Source organism: Oryzias latipes, chromosome 21, assembly GCF_053564925.1.
Source record: "Oryzias latipes strain Hd-rR chromosome 21, Olatipes_Hd-rR_3.1".
NCBI lineage: Eukaryota > Metazoa > Chordata > Actinopteri > Beloniformes > Adrianichthyidae > Oryzias > Oryzias latipes.
In genome coordinates, this window is record NC_136257.1 from 2,550,948 (window position 1) to 2,571,352 (window position 20,405).

The following is a 20,405-nucleotide window of genomic DNA, read 5'->3' on the forward strand; positions in this document are numbered from 1 at the left end:
TGCACAGCTTGTTTGGTTCCTGAGGAGGCTGGGCTGTTTGCACAGGCTGCTCCACTTCTCACACTTTTTGATGCAGTTTGATGAAGTTCTGAAGTTAGGGCTTCAATGAATGTAGACATAACTTTCTCAAGAAGGGAAGACAACAGCTGATTTCAAAGGACAAGTTTGGGATTTTCAGATCTTTGCTGAGTGGTTTATAGCTGCTACGTAACGTTCACCGTCTCCTTTTTGAAGCAGGTTTTCTGCCAAGGCTGCATGTCTGAAATCAGATTCAGGCTGGCTGCAGGTTTAAAGCATCCATCTAAGACAATTATTCAAATCGTGTTCAGGTCAGCCTCCACTGAGCTCTCAGTACAGAACAGGAAACGATTACAAGTCCTTGCAATGATTGTTTTCATGAAGCTTTACTGTCTTCTGCTGTAACATCTGCTCACGTTGTGTCTTCACAGAAGTCTCAGCAGTCTAAGCATCACATCATTCAGTTAAAAATACTCCAAAATTACTGGATTAAACGGGAACTGACTGATTTGACATCCGCTAAGATCAACCTCTGGATCAAATTGATTCTATGTTCTAGAAAAGTGATCATCCAAACCTTGACGTTTTCCAGCAGGTTTGGTTTATTCTCTATGATGCAGATCATCTTTGGACCAAGACGGCGTAAAGAGAACATTCTTTGATCAAGCTTTAAAATACATTTAGGACAGTAAACCGTCAGAACTTAGCATTTCTAAGCAAAATGCTGTTATTCTCAGAAGAATAAACAGTCTTTAGCTGTCGTTTCAAAGTCAGTTCTGCAACCATTCTACTCTCAGAGAGATGAAGAAAATCAGAGAAGCGACTGCAAAGGTTTTCCCAACATGTGTTCCTTTCCACACGGAGCCCAGAGGCCTCCTGCTGTTTCTGCAGCAGCCCTGGCAGCAGCACAGACGCCGACACTCAGGGTTGTCAACACGGACTCCCATCACTCATGTCAAACACAACCGTGAGCAGCTGGAATCAGCATCCTTCAGAACAGATGCCACCAAGGCTGCGGTTCGTTCCTCTTGGACAACTGGATGCTGCTGAGGCCTCTGATGAGGGACCAACAGCACATTAGCGGTAATCGAGCCGCGCACCAAGCAGTCTGCAGCAGCAGCCCAGAGGAGCGCTCGCACAAACAGAGGGGGGGAAGGGGGGGTGTTTTCCTCCTTAACTACCATCCAAATGAATGACGCTCAGGTAGCGGCGGCGCTCCTCACCAGCAGCTGGTAAACGTGTCCAGCTCTTCCTGTCTGTTCTTGTTTGGCATGATGAAGCAAGCTTCACTGTCACCCACAGACACACAAACCCTCCGTCAATAAGAGAGTTACACCTCTAACTGCTGTCTGTGTCCACTCATTCAGGAAAATGCTGCTGAGTGTCCCTGTTCTGAGAAAAAGCATCTTCAGGGTTTGAATCCGTGTTTCTTCATCCACCCGGCAGGATGAGGTGCCGCTCTTGGTTTGCCTCCTTCAACACCCTCTCTGATGAAAATGGAGTTTTGGGGTTTTTATCCTTGTGATTATGGAGGCCATATATAAAGAAAATTAAGCTTAAAACTATGCTTCTGTGTCTGTCTTTATTCAAATCGCTGTGAATCAGGAGAAGCCACAAAAAAAAGGCTATTGGAAAAACCCTATAGGTGTGATTTACAAGTTACCACTGCAAGCCACCAGCTCCCCACTCTGCTCCATTCTGATGGATCCATGAGCGTCTTTGTTTTCCTGGTCTGAGCTGGAATCTGGATCTGACCTGGACGGCTGGATAGTTACGATATTGCTGCCTGGGGGTGTGAGGGGCTGTGGGCTGGCAGGAGAGAACGGAAACAAAGGGATGATGGGAAATGAAGGCAGGCTTATTCCGTGCCAACACAACTCAGAGGTGAATTTCTGATGAACTCCTGCCGCTCTGCAGAACCACCGTAGCTGGTCTTCACCTGACCTAAAGAGAGCAGGAATGGAGCAACAGAACAAAGGATCCAACTGTGTCCTCATTTAACACAGCTTAGCCGTCCGTTTGTCCGTTCCCGCCCTGCAGCAGGACTCCACCGAACAGCCAAAAGTGTTGATGTTCAAAATTGGTCAGCAAAATGGAAAGTTTGAACGAGTCAAAAGGAGCAGCACTCTTTAAAAAAACAAACACCATCTGGACCCTGCAGTAAGGAGGGGGGAGCATCATGGTGTTGGGTGTTTTTTCTACTTTACAGTCAGACGTGGTTTTTCAGAAAATACAAGAACCAATCAAAGGTAAAACTAACTAAAGCAGTAACTATACAGATTTAGCCCACCATAACAAAAACACACAAATACAAAAGTTTTTTCTATTTACAAAAGGAAAAGTTAGGTGGAGCAGAACCAACATGAAGAGTATAACTTGACAAAAAAGGGACTTCATTGAATGTAACTGAGTAAATGCCACTCTGCTGCTGACAGTGAAAAAATGAGATGAAAATCTGCTGTCGTCGTCACGATGAAGATGAAACAAGGGCAGACATTTGTGCCGCACAATGACATGAACTACAAAATGAGTCCCAATTCCTTCCCTACCCACTACGTAGTGCACTACATAGTGCGTTCGCCATTCTGCAGTGCCGTCCGAATCGACAATTCCAAAATCCAGTGCCCTAGAAATGTCTCTGCGATAAACCAGTGTGCATCGATGCTCACTAGATCGGCGAATATAGACCACAATGCATTGCGTAGGAACAATTTTTGCCCAAAAAATGTATTTTTAAATAAACCATCAACATTTTTATCTTCAGAAGACAGTGGACTCATAAATAATCGTCTCAAAACGCTCATATCAATGACATTTTAACTCCGTGAGCGTGGTTTCCGCATTGCTTTAAAATTCAAGGCACTACATCGTTTTTTAGTAGTTAGGGTGGGAATTCGGACACAGCTTATGATGACGGATCTGCTGGACGGACTCACCGCTCAGGACCAGCCGACTGCAGTCTGACTGAAGTGAAGGTCTTCTGGTTGGGTGTCACATTTCACTTTAGTGTACTGAGGGCGTTTCGCTCACCTTCTGACTGATTTGAACTCTTGTGTCGGTTGTTGACGTCCTCGCCAACATCTGCTGAAAAGGTCACATCAGGGCAACAAGTCTGAAATGTACGTCATCCATTGTTGTGTCACACCTGCGTGACGTACCTGAATAGGAGGAACAGGAGAACAGCATGGGGGGGGGGGGGGCACGATGATCTGCAATTATCTGCTGATTGAATCCCTGAAAGCATTTCCAACCAGATTTAATTTTTTTAAATCAAAACATTTAAAATATGGGAGAAAACTTAAAAACACAAATGCAACTGATCGGGGATTAAGGTATGCATGTTGTATGTTTGTATGTTGTATGCATGTTGTATGTATGTTGTATGCATGTTGTATGCATGCTGTTTGTATGTTGTATATTTGTATGTTGTATGCATGTTGTATGTATGTTGTATGTATGCTGTTTGTATGTTGTATGTATGTTGTATGTATGTATGTTGTATGTATGCTGTTTGTATGTTGTATGCGTGTTGTATGCATGTTGGGGTGGCCGTGGTGCAGCGGTAGGGCGGTCGACCCATGATCGTAAGGTTGCAGGTTCAATTCCCGCCTTGCATGCCCATGTGTCAAAGTGTCCTTGGGCAAGACACTGAACCCCACCTTGCCTCTGGTGGGAGGTTGGCGCGAATGTGTGTGTGAATGTGTGTGTGTGCATGGGTGAATGGGACTGTGACTGTAAAGCGCTTTGGGCCTTCGAAAGAGGGTAGAAAGTGCGCCATTTACCATTTACCATGTTGTATGTATGTTGTAGCAGATTTGAGGCTGATTTCATCAGAATGGCCTTTGTGGTGTCCAGTTTGAGCGATTCCAGATGAAAATCGCTGTAGTTTGAGTATTTTATTTCAACTTTGTGCCCTGCAGGATGTAGGCTTTAGCTGCACAAAGACATGGAGCTTTAGAAACTATGATTCTGTTCTCAAATGCTTCACTGTGTCCTTGATGTTCAGGATGTTCAAACTCCAGGCCTTCTGCTGGTCCACAAACCCCCCCTTGTCTGCTGCTGATTACCTGGATCGGGTGTGTTTGGCCAACGAGGAGCTTGATTGGCAGGTTGCATAGAAAACATGTTGGACATCGGCCCACGAGGCCTGGAACTGCCCCCCCCCCCCCCTCACCTGGGGAGGACCCACCTCATCATTTAATTACTTATTTATTTAGAATCATTGCTTCACATTTTCCTCGGAAATCCTCTATATCTCCGTCATTCTCTAGTTTTAAACTGTGAATCTTGTTTTGTTGGTTTTTTTGTGTCACTTTGTGTAACAACTGTCAGATATTCACATTTATGGTTCAGAGGGCAGTTTTTTTTTTGTTGCCACAGTCGGGGCAAAGGAAATCCAAAGCAGAAATATTCTATTTTCAGTTTCTGTTTTCAGAAACGACACGGGTCGGTAGAGGAGCCCGCTCATTCTCAATCATGCTATAGCACTATAGTTGATGCAACAAAGGGGATCTTTGTCACTGTCATTTGAGCAACACGTTGATGTGATGAGTTCCACAATTAGAGTTTATTTCACTGTGACTTTCAAACCTCTGTGGTTTTAACAGCTGCTGCAGATCACCACAGTGAAGTGAAGCCGGCGTTGGCCGAGTTCATGTTTGTCTAGAAGGGCAGAACCGTCTACTACTAAATCTGGGTATGGGCTAAGAAAATAAGACATGCATTCATGAAGACAAAGCTGTGTATAAATGATTACTTTGTGCACAACTTCGCAAAAAAAGTAATGAACACAACATTTAGTTTTAGGTTTACGGTCTGTTTTAAATACGACCTTTCTTTGTGTTGAAGGTGACATTTCCCCTGTGTACCCTATGTCATCAAAAGGTCACAGGGTCACAGGCTAATACATCTTGGTAGCAAGATCCTTTTCCTGCCAGGGGATTAATGAACTTCCCACCCCACTTCCTAACTACTAGGAAACCTTCTGCATTTTAAAAGCCATCCGGACGCCACGCTCACTACTTTGTTTTTGTTTTAAACGGGGAATATGACGTCATCGATTTCACAAAGTGAAAATCCAATCGATATGAGCATTTTATGACAACCATTTATGAATCTACTGTGTTCCGAAGATGAAAATGTGGATGGTTTCATAAAAAAAAAGCAATGCATTGTGGTCTATATTTGCTGAGCTAGTGAGCATCGATGCACACTGTTTTTCTGCAGAGACTTCAGGGACATTACGTCTATAGTGTATTATATAGTGTATTATATAGTGTATTATATAGTGTATTATATAGTGTATTATATAGTGTATTATATAGTGTATTATATAATGTATTATATAGTGCACTAAGAATCAGGCCGTGCAGAAAAACCAGAATCAAACCAAACAGAAGGAGACAAAAGCCTTCTTTGGGCTCTGCGCCGCTATTTTTACATGAAATATTAATGATCCAGAAACAGCATGGAGACAAACACGGTGACCACCGGGAGCAACGAGGGGTTCAGAGTCTTACCCAAGGGCACTTGGACACGTGGGCGTACCGCTGCACCACAGTTGCCCATGATGCCTTGTTCACAGCAGTCGTGCGGTTTGTGGTGGATTCACACCCCTCTGGAGATTAGCTGAGCCCACACCTGGGGGGTTTCTGACAGGAAATGTCAGAGTCACTGCGAGGCGAAAGAAGAGGAGAGTGGGTGACGCGCCGACATGTGGGGGTCCTGTCTTCACAAGGTCCTCTGGAGTTTCAGTTTTCCATGAGAAGGGAGGTCATTTATCAACTCTAGTCAAGAAAAAGTCAGGAAAAACATTTTACCGTCCGTTTCTGCTTGTAAACACTGGAAACAAACCATAAAAGCATTTCCAAACTACAGACACCTAAGGCTCCTCTTGGTGTAGTTTCAGCCCCAAAAGTTACTAAACAGTTAAAAAGGATCTGCTGGGGGGGTCCTTCAGTGGGGGGCGCATCCCCTTTTAAGGGATGATGGTTATTGCTCGGCATCTACAGAACAGAGGGGAAGGAAAAGCTGAGAGAATCAGAAACATTTTCTAACTGACTGAACTTGAACCCTGGAGGAGCTAAGAGGCATTTTTCACACCTCCTCTTCCTCTGTGACGCCCCCCCCCGCCCCGCCCTGCCGTGACGACTGAGCTACTGTTGCTCTACGCACCGAGCCGGTAACAGAGACGGTCCAGTTCTTGAGGAAGGCATTGTGGAACGGGGCGTGGCGCTCTGAGTTTTGAAAGGCTAAAGACTGTTTTCACACCAGAGCTCCATGTTCACGACTTCAAATCAGATGTTCCCATCTGCACACGTCCACAAAGGGGCTCCGGAGGAATTCAGCCCAAAAGCAAATATCTGTAACACAAAGTTCTCACCAACAGCTGTACTATTATCATTTCTGTCGGTAGTTTCATTTCATTTATGCTCAGAGACTCCCTTCTGCTCTTTTCAAGCACAAACGAGGATTTGTGTGTCACACTGAGTGGATAAACAACCGTTTTTCTGACAAAATGTTGTGTATTTGTTTTGGCTTTTCTTTTTTGCTGGAAAATCGGACTTTCTGACATCTAAGTCGATATCAAATCGCTCCCCTCTGCCACTATGTACATGATAATATATATTTCAACAGGACCACAAAAGAACACATTTTTAATGAGGACTTGGTTATTTTCGCAGTTCGTTTTCCCACCTGGAAGTAGGACAACTATCTGTGAGGCTCCGCCCTTCACTCCGCCCATTTCATAACTTCAACTTGGAGTCTGCCTCGGCGGCGTTTCAGAGTTCTGCCCACAAAAGTGAACATCTGGACTTTCTCCAGCTCCGTGGAGAAAATGGGGCGTGTCTGTTAGCCAGGGGGCGGAGCCGTCAGCGGTGGTTGTTCCTCACTTTGTGACCTCACAATGTGACGACACCCGTTTTCGTGGGCTGGGAGGGGCTGGTGCTCATGGCACCGGTTTTCAGAGGAACACGTGCGTGAACGGATGAAAACACCACTTTGGGGTTGTTTATAGTGAGGAATAGACATTATAACACTTGAAAGCTAAAACATTTGATTTTTGCAGACGGAGAAAATTTACCGGTCGATCTTCGTTCCATGACCCAAAGAAGCAGGTCCAGAATACAAGCGGCTGACATGTACGCCTCCCTGGGGAGGTGTTCCAGGGATGTCCCACCCATTGATCTGGTTTCCTCCTATCAATCCTGATTTAGCCAGATCACTTTAGCCCTGCTAAACAACAATAGATCACAGGTTTTCTTAAAGTCCTGCTTTTTGCAGTAGCAGACTAAACAGATGAGAGCTGAAGGCGTCTGGTTTTTGGAGAGATTTTACTGTTACCATAGGGGAGGGGGTGGGCAAATGTTTGGAGGGTTCAAAACCTGGACAAGAGGGCCAAAGCAGGAGCAGACGGGTATGTTGGGTAATCCACCTCATTGGAGAAAGAAATACCATAGAATCTGGACCAAAACATCCTTTAATTTGGATTAAAAATAATCTATATATTTAAAATGAGAACATTTTGTAGTTTTTACTTTCAAAGCTGTTACGTTTGTCGTCATCTTAGTACCATCTGCACCAACGGGTGAAAAAAAAAAAAAAAAACGAGGTGTCTGAATGAGAGTCTGACTATGAAAACACATGAACTTCAGAGAAACGCACCTAAACCAAATTCAGTGTGTTCATAGTAAGGACGTTTGATAAAACATGAAGGATCATCAATAAGTGGGTCTAGATGACCCAACTCCCAACGTTAAAGTGCATAGGATAGCACTAGGGTTACCAAACCTTTACAAAATAAAAGTCCACACGTTTAAAATATTACGTGCAAAAGAAAAGGAAACTTAAATGATCAATTTATTTATTTTAATTTATTTTTTTGTTGTATTTTTCTGTCCCGACACTTTAGATTTTCTGGGGTTAAATCAGTTTAAACTGAACTTTTAACCACTTCAGGCTTAAACCTGTAAGAAAACAGACTCCTCCAACCTCCTGGTCTACATCAGGAGGAGGAAGACGGCAGCGCTTCATACCGGAAGTTTAAAAAGGTTGGATTTATCGAAGACCTTTTCTTTTTAGACCCGTTCTTTTCTGGATGTTTTTGTGAGCGACGACAAACAAAAGGATTTCTGGAGGTGCATGTAATGATCTTTATTCACATCTTCCTCTTCAAACACACACGTCCTGATGATGTACACACATTTCCATTCAAAAGGGAAAAACTCAAGTGAGGTCAAAGTGCTGAAAAATTAAACAGGCTGGAACCTCCAAGTCATCTTTACATCACAAAGCTGACAATAACGCTCCTTTGTGTTTCCATAGCAATAAACAAAAAAGTGCTACACGTCTTTTTCCCTGTCAGTTTTTTTCCTCAACACCACAGGTATCCCATCATGCATCTGCCTGTGGAGCGTCTGCAGCATCACATTCCTCTGGTTCAGACTTGTTCCTCTGACAAGCAAAACCACTGATATTCACATCATTGCCCCCCCCCCCCCCCCCCCATCAAAGGACAAAGAAAACTAGTTACACCCAACAGAGGAGCAGGTACCAACATTTTACAGCAGAAAAGTAACAAAAAGAATTCACCCCCCCCCCCCCCCATATTGACATGTTCACCCTGGAAAAGAGGGCTTCAGCATCAGCATCCCACTTCCTCTGGAAGTAAAGTTTTCTCATCTGAGCTCTCGGGGAGAAAAACAGCAGAAACCGTGAGCTTCTGACTGAACGCCTGCAACCGCTGGTCCCGCCCCCTCACAGGTGCACACAGGTGACCAACCTGAGGCAGGGGGTCAGACTCGGTGAGGCGGCCACACAGCGCCGAGGCTGGACTAAAGGTGACCAATGAGAGTCAAAGCACTAAACACCTGAAGCTCAGAAAAGCGGCTTCAGCTCTGCAATCCACTCATATGCATCTACGGCGCCGCCGCCGCCGTCTCTGCAGACGTCTGCCCTGCAGCTCACCTGCTCAGGTGTTGCTGTGGGAGGACCAATAGAAAAACTGGAGGCATCAAAAGGTGCGAGTCCTGCTCAGTTAGGCAGGATTTGAACCTGCGGACTGAACAGAAATTACCAAATACTGAGAGACCCCCCCCCCCCCCCCCCGCTGTCACCAATAAAAATCCATGAATAAAAGGCGGCAGAGAAAACAGGCACGTTTGGCGGTTCAGCTGCCGACCCCCCCCCCCCCCCCCCCATGACTCAGACTGTAGGTGAACTTCAGCGTTCTGTGCTGTGAGTCACTCAGATAAGCCCCCCCGCCAGCAGTTATCTGCCCCCCACAAGCCTGTGACAGGAGCAGGGGGGCAGAAAACTACCCTTCAGAGAAACCAGGGAGGGTCCTTATGCGAGAACGCCTCCACAGAACCGGGGGGGGGGGGGGGGCAAAGACATGATAGTAACAGCAGCTACGAGACATCCCATAATAGACTACTAGAAATAGAAATTCATGGGGGGGGGGGGGGGGGGGGGGGGGCTTCCACATTCATCAAAAACTAAGTCTGGAAGCAGATGCACCATCTGTCCTCCCATGACCAAAAAAGGGGTTCAGACGCTGAACAATCCCAGCATGCACCTGACAGGGACAAGACCCCTGCCCCCCTCTGCACACACAACCCCCCCCCCCCCCACTCCACAAAGGCAGCTCCTCCAGGAGAAGGAGGATAAGTTTAGCTGCGACAGAGGATGATCTCCTTTCAGGGCTCCTGGCAGAGCCGCGGGGGCCACCGGGTCTCTGCTCCTTTTAAGGGGGGAGGAGGAGGAGGAGGGAGGAGGAGGCGACCCTCCCCCCCACCCCTTCACGGGCGTCAGGCGGAGGCGCAGGCCTGACGCAGCGAGGTCACGGCTGACCTCTTTAGGAACACAGAGAGCCTGAAACCTGAACCGGGAGCTGGTGTGGACAGAACAGGCCTGAGGAAACCGGATAGAACCGGGGGGGGGGAGGGTGTCCACATCGCTTTCAAAAAAAACACGCCGACGTCAGAGGAGGAACGACCTTACAGGAAAATGTCCAACAGTCACAAGAGAGCGCCGCCGCCGAACCCCCCGATGACCGCCGATGACATCATCCGCTTCCCGCTTTTCATCTTTTTTCTGTTTTTACACCGTTAATCGCCCCGATAACAGCTCTATTTATACTTTTTTTACATTTTATTTTTTTAAACACCACGGAGCTGAAATCTGAGCCCCAGAGCTTTTCCTCAAAGAACCGCTGGAGGACGAGTGAAGCTGGAGGTTAAGGCACAAACATCTCCAGGAGGAAAAACAACTAAACTCTGAAAAAAAACAAGAACGGAGTAAAAACTATTGCCGTCTTTTTAATGTCGTCACCTTTGTGGCAAAGGAATGAGCCCAGATTCTAAAGAAAAACACTTGGCCACTTCATTGGAGGATCGCTGCGTCCATCGCCGCTTACGTTTTGTGGGATCCATTTCATTTTTTTTCTCTCACTTTTTTTTTTTTACATTTCGTCTCCAACGCCGGATTTCCCGCCGCCTCAGTTACACGGCAGCCAGGTGGGAATATTCTGGCTGGCCACATAGTAGTTGCTGAAGTTGTGGTCCCTGACGTACGGCGCCGGCTGGTAGTAGCACGTCACGGACGAGGCGTCGGGGATGGCGCTCTGCTCGGCCAGGACCCTCAGCGCCATCAGCGAGAGGAGGTGGAGGGTCTGCCGCCGCTCGTGGCCCATCAGGCACACCGTGCTCTCGTTCACCACCTTGCGCAGGATCTGCAGGTAGTCGTACTTGCTCTTCTCCTCCCCGATGAAGTGCATCTGCAGGTACAACTCCACCTTGCGCTGCTGCTCGCCGATGTCGGGAAAGTCGATGAAGAAGCGCGAGCACATGTACCTCTCCAGGGCCTTGAACTCCTCCTGGTTGGCGGGTCGAAAGTCCCGCACCAGCAGGTTGCAGTACTTGAGCAGGCCGCCGCCGCGGATTTCCTCTGGCCGCTTGGTGGCGATGAGCTTGTTGCGCAGGTGGTTGAGCGCGGCGTTGAAGTCTCCGTACACGCTCTCCCCCATTACCAGGGGGTGGACGTCCTCCGACAGGGGCACCTGCATGTGCTGGTAGTAGGACAGCATGGGGTCCAGCACGATCTGGAAGGAGTCCACGCTGAACTCGAACTGCCGGCGTATGGAGTCCACGAAGTTCAGCTCCACGTTGCGGCCGTTTTTGTTGCAGAGGGAGATGAGGCTCCAGCGGTCCTGCTCCGTGTAGACCTTGACCAGCTTCTGGACGTACGCCTCTTTGAGCGTCATGGGCGTGATCTTCTCCTTGTTGACGCAGTCGGGCAGGAGGTCCAACAGAACGTCCAGGACGTCGTCCTTGATGAGCTTGAACTCTGCTTCGCTGGGCAGGTCCACCCTGAAGATGACGTCCAGGTCCTTGAAGCTCCAGCTGCCGTCCTGCTCCAGCACGTGGCTGGCGGTGGAGCCGTTCAGGCGCACGTCCTTCACCCGGATGCCCCGCCGTTCCAGGCGGCGGCGCACGCGCGCCAAGATGTCGCTCAGCTGCACCTCCAGCGTGGGGAAGTTCCCCCGCCCGTGGATGGGGATGACGTCGGTGAGGACTTCGTTGAGCCGGATCACCTGATCCCAGGTCAGACAACTGGCAGAACTGCTGCAGGATTCTTCTGAGTTTTCCATCTTCTAACCAAGTTTAGATAAACTGGGATGGGAGAAAAAGAAAAATAATGCATTAGTCCAACTCCAAAGCCAAATAAATGACCGAAAAACCATAAAACCTTTCATCAGACGAGATTTAGGGAGGCTAGAGAACCCGAGACGGTCCTCAGGAGGAGGTTTCCATGGAAACGTTGCTCACCGTGCAGCCGGTTTGATTGACATACCATACAAATCCTGTATTTTAATGGTACAAGCATCAAATTTGTATCTTAGGATCCCAACTTAAAAAATCCAAATTGGTGGCCATTTTTCAAGATGGCGGCCACACTCTCCGTTGTCACAAAAATATTCAATTTCTGTCAATAATCTGGGCTTTTTGTGACCAAAATGCTGTCTGAACTCATGAGGTACCAACAGAACACTCATTTACATACATACATGTTTATATACACATTTTTATTTTAGATTCTTTAGGTGGTAAACTTGATTTTCTGAAACGGGGTCCATTACTGACAACTATACCCATAAAATCCCTGATTATTGTAAAGTTCCACTCTGATCATCTGTTGGTCCATTTTCAAAGCTTTTTTTTTTATATCATGTTTAGCCAAAATCTAAAAAGCCGCAGCAGGAGTTCATTAAAGACTCATCTTTGAGTTGTGGGCGGTGACTGTTATCAACGAGTGAGCCTGCTCCCACTTCCCATCATTCATCTATTTTACACGGTTTCCCACTAGTTTACAGCCCCCCCCCAACCCCAACCTAACATTAGCCGTGCAACAAAAACGGCGACCAACATCAGAGCTAACCAGACGTAAAGTTTAGACGGGAAGACTAGGATAGAGCGGAGCAGGGAGTTTGTGTTCTGCAGATGATTTGAATAAAAAACTGCAGTTTTATTCTCAATTTTCTTTAGATACACGTCTTCCATCAGAAAAAAAACACAAAAATAAAGTTAAAAACACCAAAACAAGTCTCATCGGAGTGATTTGTTTAATAACCGGTTCCACTATCAAGCAAAAGCTAAAAGTTATCTACATGTTTTATTTGAGTTGAAGTAAAAAAGTAACTTGGTTACTTTGTGAAAAGTCTGGGCAAAAACTTTACAGATTAAGAAATCAATTTCCAAACCAGCAGGAAGGATTTTGCTTTTGTTTGCAGACGGACAACATCAAGGATCATCGTGGATGTTTGTTTTCACAGTGATGGATGATACCTTTAAATTTAAAAAAGGTTTTTCATTTACTTAAAATGTGAAAAACAGGAATCGCATATTTTTGGGGTCAATACTTCAAATGTTGAGTTCAATGTTTAACTTTGCCATCATCACTGCAAACAGGAAGTTTAGTGTGACGCCTGTCAATCAACGCCGCCGGAAGTGTTCACTCCAAATTAACTCATGGTTTTTTTTTTTACCCATTATCCAAAGTAATCTGCAATTCTCACTTGACAATTCAATTTTCATGCCAGTTGTCAATTGAAAATTACAGATTATTTTGAATTACAGGTGAAAAAAAGCTTCCATGATTTAATTCAGTGTTAATGTCGACACTGCGCTCATAATAACGTTTAAAAATAAAAATCTTTTCCAACACAAGCAGAAACTAGCGAGTTTAGGGTCCAGCCCTCAAAGTAATAGATTACATTATAATCTCAAACAAAACGTTACATCAGTTCAGATGAGGAGACCTGAACGCGGCGGTCCGCTGAAGGATTATGGCATCATGATTCAGCGCGAGGACGGCACAAAGCGGGCACGAGGCAACCTGCACGCGCCCCCGCTGCGCACAAAGCTCGTGAGTGTTCTAGAACGGCGAGGCTGGGTTTATTCCAGAACGGCTCCAAAGCGGCGCCTTTCCAGACCAGCGGCGGCGGTTCTCGTCCCGGCAAACATTCCAGCCGCCGGGACTTTAACCGGGGCCGTCCCGCCATGTTCCGGACGGTCCCCGACTTCAGAGCAGCAGACCTGCTTCCTTCACGGCCACGGAGGAAAGCCGACACTCCGGACCGGAGGAGCAGCCGAGACTCCCCCAGCTGCGAGCCGAAGCTCTAATGACACCGACGGACAACAGTTTTCCCTGACGACCGCGGTTAAAACACAACACGCGGCGCGGAGACCGGCGGTACCTACGTTACAGGAAGGCTGTTCGGGGGCATTCAAAGTCCAGAAAGTGTTGTAGCTCCGCAAACACGCCTCCGCATAGTCCACAGCACGACACGAGCAGTCCACGTTCGAACCTCAGCCTCCGAGCGAGACACGCCGGCCTTATAAAGCCGAAGTACGACACCCCCCCCGGTGGGCCGAGTCCACCGCTGCGTCACACAGTCCCCGCGCCGCAGGACTTTTTAATGGCTTCCGGTTTAGATGTAAACCTTTTCAGGAATAAAACAAACAACAACAAAAACAACTTACCTTCTTTAAAATCCCCGAAGAGTTCACTCTGACTAGCAGGACACGCGGACAAATTGAGGATCGCCTCGAGCTGTACCAATGCGCCGAGAGAGGCCTCTGATTGGTGGACAAGGTTTTTGCGTTGCTAAGTAACCAGGGGCGGAGCCATTGAGCGTCACACTGACGGAGCGCTCTCTCTCACTTACTGTCTTCCACTGAAAATAAGTTTTGTCCGCTTAAAAACGTGGAAGAAAAAGAAAAATATATTTTATGACCGGATTGTCACAGACAGACACGAGGAGACCAGAAAATTATTGATGAAATTTACCTTTTAATTCATTTACTCCGCTCAAAGTCCCACTTTGATCATGTTTTGATCTATTGTACGCTATATGTTAATTAATGTTAATTAATGATAAGACATGGCTCAGACGAGGAAAACAAAGTCATACATGGATCCATTTGTCTGTGAGTGGAGGCATCAGAATGGAGCAGAGCAGGTGGTATAATTGTGTATAATCTGTGACAACTGCAATTTCTTAAAGCATTTTTTCCATCTACTCCTGATTCACCACATTCTCATAGAGAAAAACACAGAAACACAATTTTTAATCTTAACTTTCTTTATGGATCACGCGAAAAATACCACAAAAACATGTTAAAAACACAATTTTCATTAAAACTGAAGTTTTGCAAATAACAATTTCATGCTGACCAAAACCACAAAAGATTTCCTGAGACGATGTTAGAGTTTATATTTAACATTTTTGGCAAGCAGCTTAATTTAACAGAAATAAATAAAATGATACATTATTTTTTAGTACTTTTAGGCCTCATAAGTTGTCATCGCAACATGAACAACACTAAAAGTGTTTCTTGGGAAACAGGAAGTCCACCTAAAAGAAAACGTCAGGTGTCCTCAGATGACCTTTACCTCGATCAAGTGACCAAAGGTCGGGGTTAGGACCATGACAAGCATGCGCAAAAGGTATTAAAGAATATACCTGGAATTGTTCAAATTTTGAAAACTTTAAATAAACAAATTGAAAAAAAAGAATATCTAGAGAGAGAGAGAGAGAGAGAGAGAGAGAGAGAGAGAGAGAGAGATAGTTAGGTAATGTGAACAACTATTTGATCTTTTAAGATTATTATAATGTTCCATTCCCAATCCATGAAAACCAGTGGGTCCTCACATTGTGACATCACAAAGTGAGAGCCACCCCTTCCAGGAAGTGTCTGCGCTGCAGCCCCGCCCCCAGGCTAACAGACACACCCACTTTCACAGTGGAGCTGGCGGTCATCGGCTAAACTCTTTCCTTTTCTACGCACAGTCTGCACGTCCATCTTTGCAAAACACGCTACCGAGGCCGGCTCTAGGATGATGTCATGAAATGGGCGGCACTCACAAGGAGTGAAAGGCGGAGCCTCAGAGTTCAAGTCTTCTTACTTCCAGGTTAGAAAGAAGCTTACATTTAATAAAAAATGTGTTTTCAGTGTTCCAAAGGTGATATGTTATCATATACATGTATATATTTTACTCTATAAGGCTTAACAATAGCATGATATAGACCTTTTAATGATGCTAGTGTTTTCTTAGGTGGAAAAGGCCTCGCTGCAGTTCTCATGCGTGCTGTGATCTCTGCGTTCTGCTTCATCCCTAAAGCTACAAGACAAACAAAGCTGTGATTCCAGAACTGCAGAGACACGTTTCATCTTTGAAACTGTTGCAAAACTAATCACTGGCCTTAAGTTCTCTAAGTGTGACCTAAGTCAGGAGATAAGATGCAATGTGGAGTCAGACAGATACTCTGTGGCTGAGAAAGACAACAAGCTACAAGCCAACCACAACTGACCGCAAAGCTAAAGCAGCTGCAGAGGTGGGTCACCATCGGCTACTTTGGGAGAAATCTGAAGCATCGCAGTTGTTCAACTTTGCAAAGTTTGCTTTGATTTAGGATTTTTTAAAGGATATTCTGGTTTTTACATTTTGCAGACATTTTGTCTGATTCTCTAACCCTTGTGCTATGTTGTTGGGTCCAGATGACCCCACATAACACAAGGGCCAAAGGGAAAGAAAGCAGCATTGTGATTGGCTCTGCCTGCCGAGGCTTCGCTTCATGATTTGTATAAAACCACAAACACTAAAATGAGGTCAAACAGAGAGCATCTCCACAAAGGTTCATTTCTAACTTTAGTTTGATTTTGATTTATAAATAACTGCAGCCGCACAGCAGTGATGTTGGTCTGGATTGTTGAGCTAAAGTCCTTCCCAGTGGTCTTTTAATGATGACGCTGCTGTTTTGAAGCCAAAATCCAGAATTGTGAGTCGTTTCCTGGGACATAGTTCCTGCAGAGCGGCAGGAGTTCCTCAGAAATTCACCTCAGAGTTGTGTTTGTGTGGAGTGAGCCTGCGCTCGTTTCCCATCAACCCCGCGTCTACACTCTCCTGCTAGCTTACAGCCCCTCACACCCCCAACCCAACATCATTAGCGGTGCTACAAAAATGGGGAGCGATGCTGGAGCCGTCCAGTTCTGATCCAGTTTCCCTCTCAGACGAGGAGAACAAAGACGTCCACGGATGTGTTGGTCTGCAGGTGGATGATCAGAATGGAGCAGAGCAGGAAGTTTGCCGCTGTAGCTTCTTCATCATTGCAACAAGCATTTTCCAACAGTATTCTTTTCGTCTGCTCTCGACTTAAAAGTTTTAAGCTAACTGTCTTTATATGTGCTCCCCATGATGAGAAAAACGCCACAAGAACCTGTTCGAATGGATTGATTGTGAACGCGCGGTTGGTCACATGACCCTCGCGTGCATCTTTCTAGCCGTCTAGATAGAAAATAGCAGATCTGATTTTCTCGTCAGTCCAGCCACTTTGTAAGCAGCAGTTCAGGCAGTTTTGCTCATCAACAGACAAATGAAGGGCCTCATTGTTGTTCATACATTTTATTTTCTGAATTTTTCGTTTGGCATTTCTGCAGGAAACCCTTTTCAGTTCTTTCAGCAGAACACCGACACACAAACATCCCCCGTGTTTGTGCTGAATCACATTTCCTTTTCCTGTAGGAGGTGACATTCTGTGAATTCTGCAGGTTGGAAACACACAGATGATGAAGAACGGAAGACTGAAAACTCGTTTCAGTCGGCATCAGCGAATCGAAGACAGACAGAGAACTTTTCTGAGTTAAACATACTAGATCAGGTTCAAGCTTTTATTTTTATGAAGACCTTTCAAACATAACAAAAAGACAAGAGAATCCAGACAAAAGAGTCAGAAGAAAGCGGTTTCCACCTCTGTCACTGAGAGCTGGGGTGGAGGAACCCCGTCAGTGGGTGGTTGTGCTTTGGTCTGATGGGGGGGGGGGTCCCTAACGTCAGCAGCCTCTCAAAGAGGAAACTGGCTCATCATCAGGGGGATTCCCCTCATCCTAAGGCTCCCAGATCTGCTTTTATACTGAAATGCACAGCAATGGGCTTTTATTCTGACATCAATCCCAACTGAAGCAGAGCTCAGGGAAAAAGTTCAGAACAGACAGACGACGGGGGTCACTGAGAGGGTCACTGAGGGGGTCACTGAGGGGGTCACTGAGAGGGTCACTGAGAGGGTCACTGAGAGGGTCACGAAGGCAGCTGCTTTTTGGGCTCCTTTTTCTACTCAAAACGATTGAATGTACACAGAATTGAAAAGCTATAGTATGCATAAGTAAATATATTCTCAGTAATATTCATTTTTTATTACCTTTGCTCTGAAAAGAACTTACAGGAAATCTCCACTGCCGTGCCGAACCCCCCCCCCCCCCCCCCCCCCCCCCCCGCTGCCTGTTTCTGAGCATGCTCAGTTTGATCAGAGAGCCACGCCTGCTTTCATATTGTGTGACCTTAGGCCAGGGGTGGGCAAACCACAGCCCGGGGGCCATGTGCCGCCCGCCGAAGTATTGCTTCTGGCCCGCCAAACTGGGGTCAATGAGATTGATGATCCTTAGTAATGTTTGATCTTCTCTGTAATTCTGGAGTCTCCCCATAGATGGCGCACTACAAATACATGAACTCTGTCAAGATGCAGAAAGTTCCTCTGCGTCCATGTGGTGGTGGAAGATTTTCTTTGTTTCTACCACACGAACGCAGCATTTGTCCGTGTTCCCGCTTTCCCCTGAGCTGTAATTGGCTCTAAAATGAGAACAGAAGTCCCAGTTTTGAATTAAAACTCCCCAAATGTTCCGCTTTAAATATATACATAGATTTTTAATCAAAACTAAAACATGTTTTCATCAAAACTCCATCATATTTCTCTCTCTAATGAGTCGGATGACCCAAATCCTCCACGGATCTGCTCCTCGTCTGATAATTTTCAACTAAATTATTTGACAGTTTTTCCTGGTAGTTGATTATTCCCCTCCAGATATCTTAGATGACCCCCCCCCCCCCCCCTTCCAGTGAGGTGTTCTCCCTACCATGACAAAGGTGGATAAAGGTGGAAAGATTTCATGTAATCCATGGACACCAGTGAAGATCACAAATCATTGAAGAAAAAAGGTTCAGAGCACTGTCTAGTGGGTCTAGATGACCCAACTCCTGATGTTAACGTGCCTAGGATAGAACAAGGGTTACAATGAAATTTTATGTAACCTCACAAAAACAAATATTTTCTTTCTAAATAGGGATTTATTTATTTATATTTATTTCAATGTTGGAAAGGCAACTAATTTTTGAACAATATGATCACAAAATGTTTGATTAAATGTACACTAAAGGACTAACATTAAAAGACACAAAAAGGCAACATGTTGAAGTTTTATTAGTTTTTCTTTTGTCTTAATCAAAAATGAAGTCTTTGACAACTTTAACAAAAATGTTTTATTTCTTTTTAAATGATTAAATTGTTTCAATTTAGTTTAATTGTGTCTGTTGGCCACTTCACCTTCATTCTGTTTCTTAAATGTTGTTTTTACTTCTTCTTTAGTTTAACATCTAAAATAATCCAGATGTTATTAGAAAAGTGTTTCAGTCAGAAAAATGACTTGGACCAAACTCTGGGATGTTTGGCTGTTAAGAAACACAAACCTTGAAGGAGAACTAAACTGTTGACCTCTGACCTCTGATTTCATCAAGAAGATTGATAAACTGTTTGTGTGTTTGTTGTGGTTTAAGACAGAGAACATCCATAGTAGAGCAGAGACGCTGTCACTTTAACCCAATGCATCATGGGAGATGTAGTGATGGCAGACAGACTCTCTTCTCTGAGCTTCATTGTTTTGTTCACTTGTTCCACGGTCTGACACCGGATTCTGTAGAAAGCTACACCGCTAAAGACGAGCTTTAACTGGTATTTCTGTTGGAACTGAGAGACTTTATGAGCAGAATCAGAACAAGGAAGTGAAGACTTTAGCCACCTCTGATTGGTCAGACTGATGACGGATGATTAAGCCTCCAAGAATGATTGGTGGAGACAGTTAAAGGGGCGGGACTTTAAGACAGCTGAAGCTGCAGCTAAATCACGGTGAAAAACACTGGTCCAGATCATTCAGACCTCATCAGGTGGGATCTTTCATGGACCTCCAGGTGGACGATGATCTTGCATTTCTCCAACAGTTAGTGTTTTCTCTACAAGCTGCTGCTTATCGTAGACCGGATCATCCCTGATTCTTCAGCTCTACGGTCTTGTCCCTGGTGACCTTGGACAGCTCTTTGGTCCTGATCATGGTGGAGAGGTTGCAGTCTGCCTGTTTAGGTGTGTGGACAGGTGTCATTCTTTAATACAGGTGACATTACCACAGGTGACCAGTGGAGGATAGAAGAGTGTCTTAAAGGAGAAGTAACACGCCTGAGAGGAACTGAGTTGTTGCTTGTTATCAGGAGATACGTCCCATTTTCTGCTCCGTCTTACAAATGCCTTCTGTAAACATCAAACAATGGGATTTTGCGTAAAAATGTGCAGATGACTGTTAGACAGGACGGAAATTCCAAAAACATCCACGCATTTTGAAATCTGCATAAACACTTAAAGTTTAGGAGCAAAAGTCTTCATGAGAACATCTGCAGCGCGTTCTGAACGGGTCCCGTCAGGTTCTCTGATGACAGTAGTTTGGGTTCACGCAAAGGCGGTCTCTGCACCGTCACCGACAGAGGCTCCGCCTCTCCCCACAGAGCGGCGTGAAGGAGGAACACAGCCTCTGTTTTTCTGTTGGTGACCCATCTGCCTCCTGACTATGAACCATGGAGCCGGTCAGAAGGTGTCTGCAGTGTTTTCAGCAGCAGCAGTTATTGTTGCTGCTGCTCTGAGTCAGAGTGACCAGGGCGTGCACGGCTGGCTGAGCAGCAGGGTCCAACAAATACTGGGACACACAAGCAGCATTGATTTGCATGTACTC

The 20,405-nt window shown here is 45.6% G+C and overlaps 1 protein-coding gene across 2 annotated transcripts; it reads right to left on the reverse strand.

Annotated features, from left to right (window-relative positions):
* Positions 1-8,147: 8,147 nt before the first annotated feature.
* Positions 8,148-14,200, reverse strand: tent5c (terminal nucleotidyltransferase 5C). Of its 2 annotated transcripts, none has more exons than XM_023950734.2 (2): positions 14,061-14,200; positions 8,148-11,690 (listed from the first exon to the last, which is right to left on the reverse strand). In XM_023950734.2, the coding sequence occupies exon 2, from the start codon at positions 11,666-11,668 to the stop codon at positions 10,517-10,519; it is 1,152 nt and encodes a 383-aa protein (XP_023806502.1). In that variant the 5' UTR covers positions 11,669-11,690; positions 14,061-14,200; the 3' UTR covers positions 8,148-10,516. The 2 variants fall into 2 exon arrangements, with proteins under 2 accessions (XP_023806502.1, XP_023806501.1); XM_023950733.2 differs by lacking the exon at positions 14,061-14,200 and adding an exon at positions 13,779-13,918.
* Between the last annotated feature and the right edge of the window lie 6,205 nt (positions 14,201-20,405).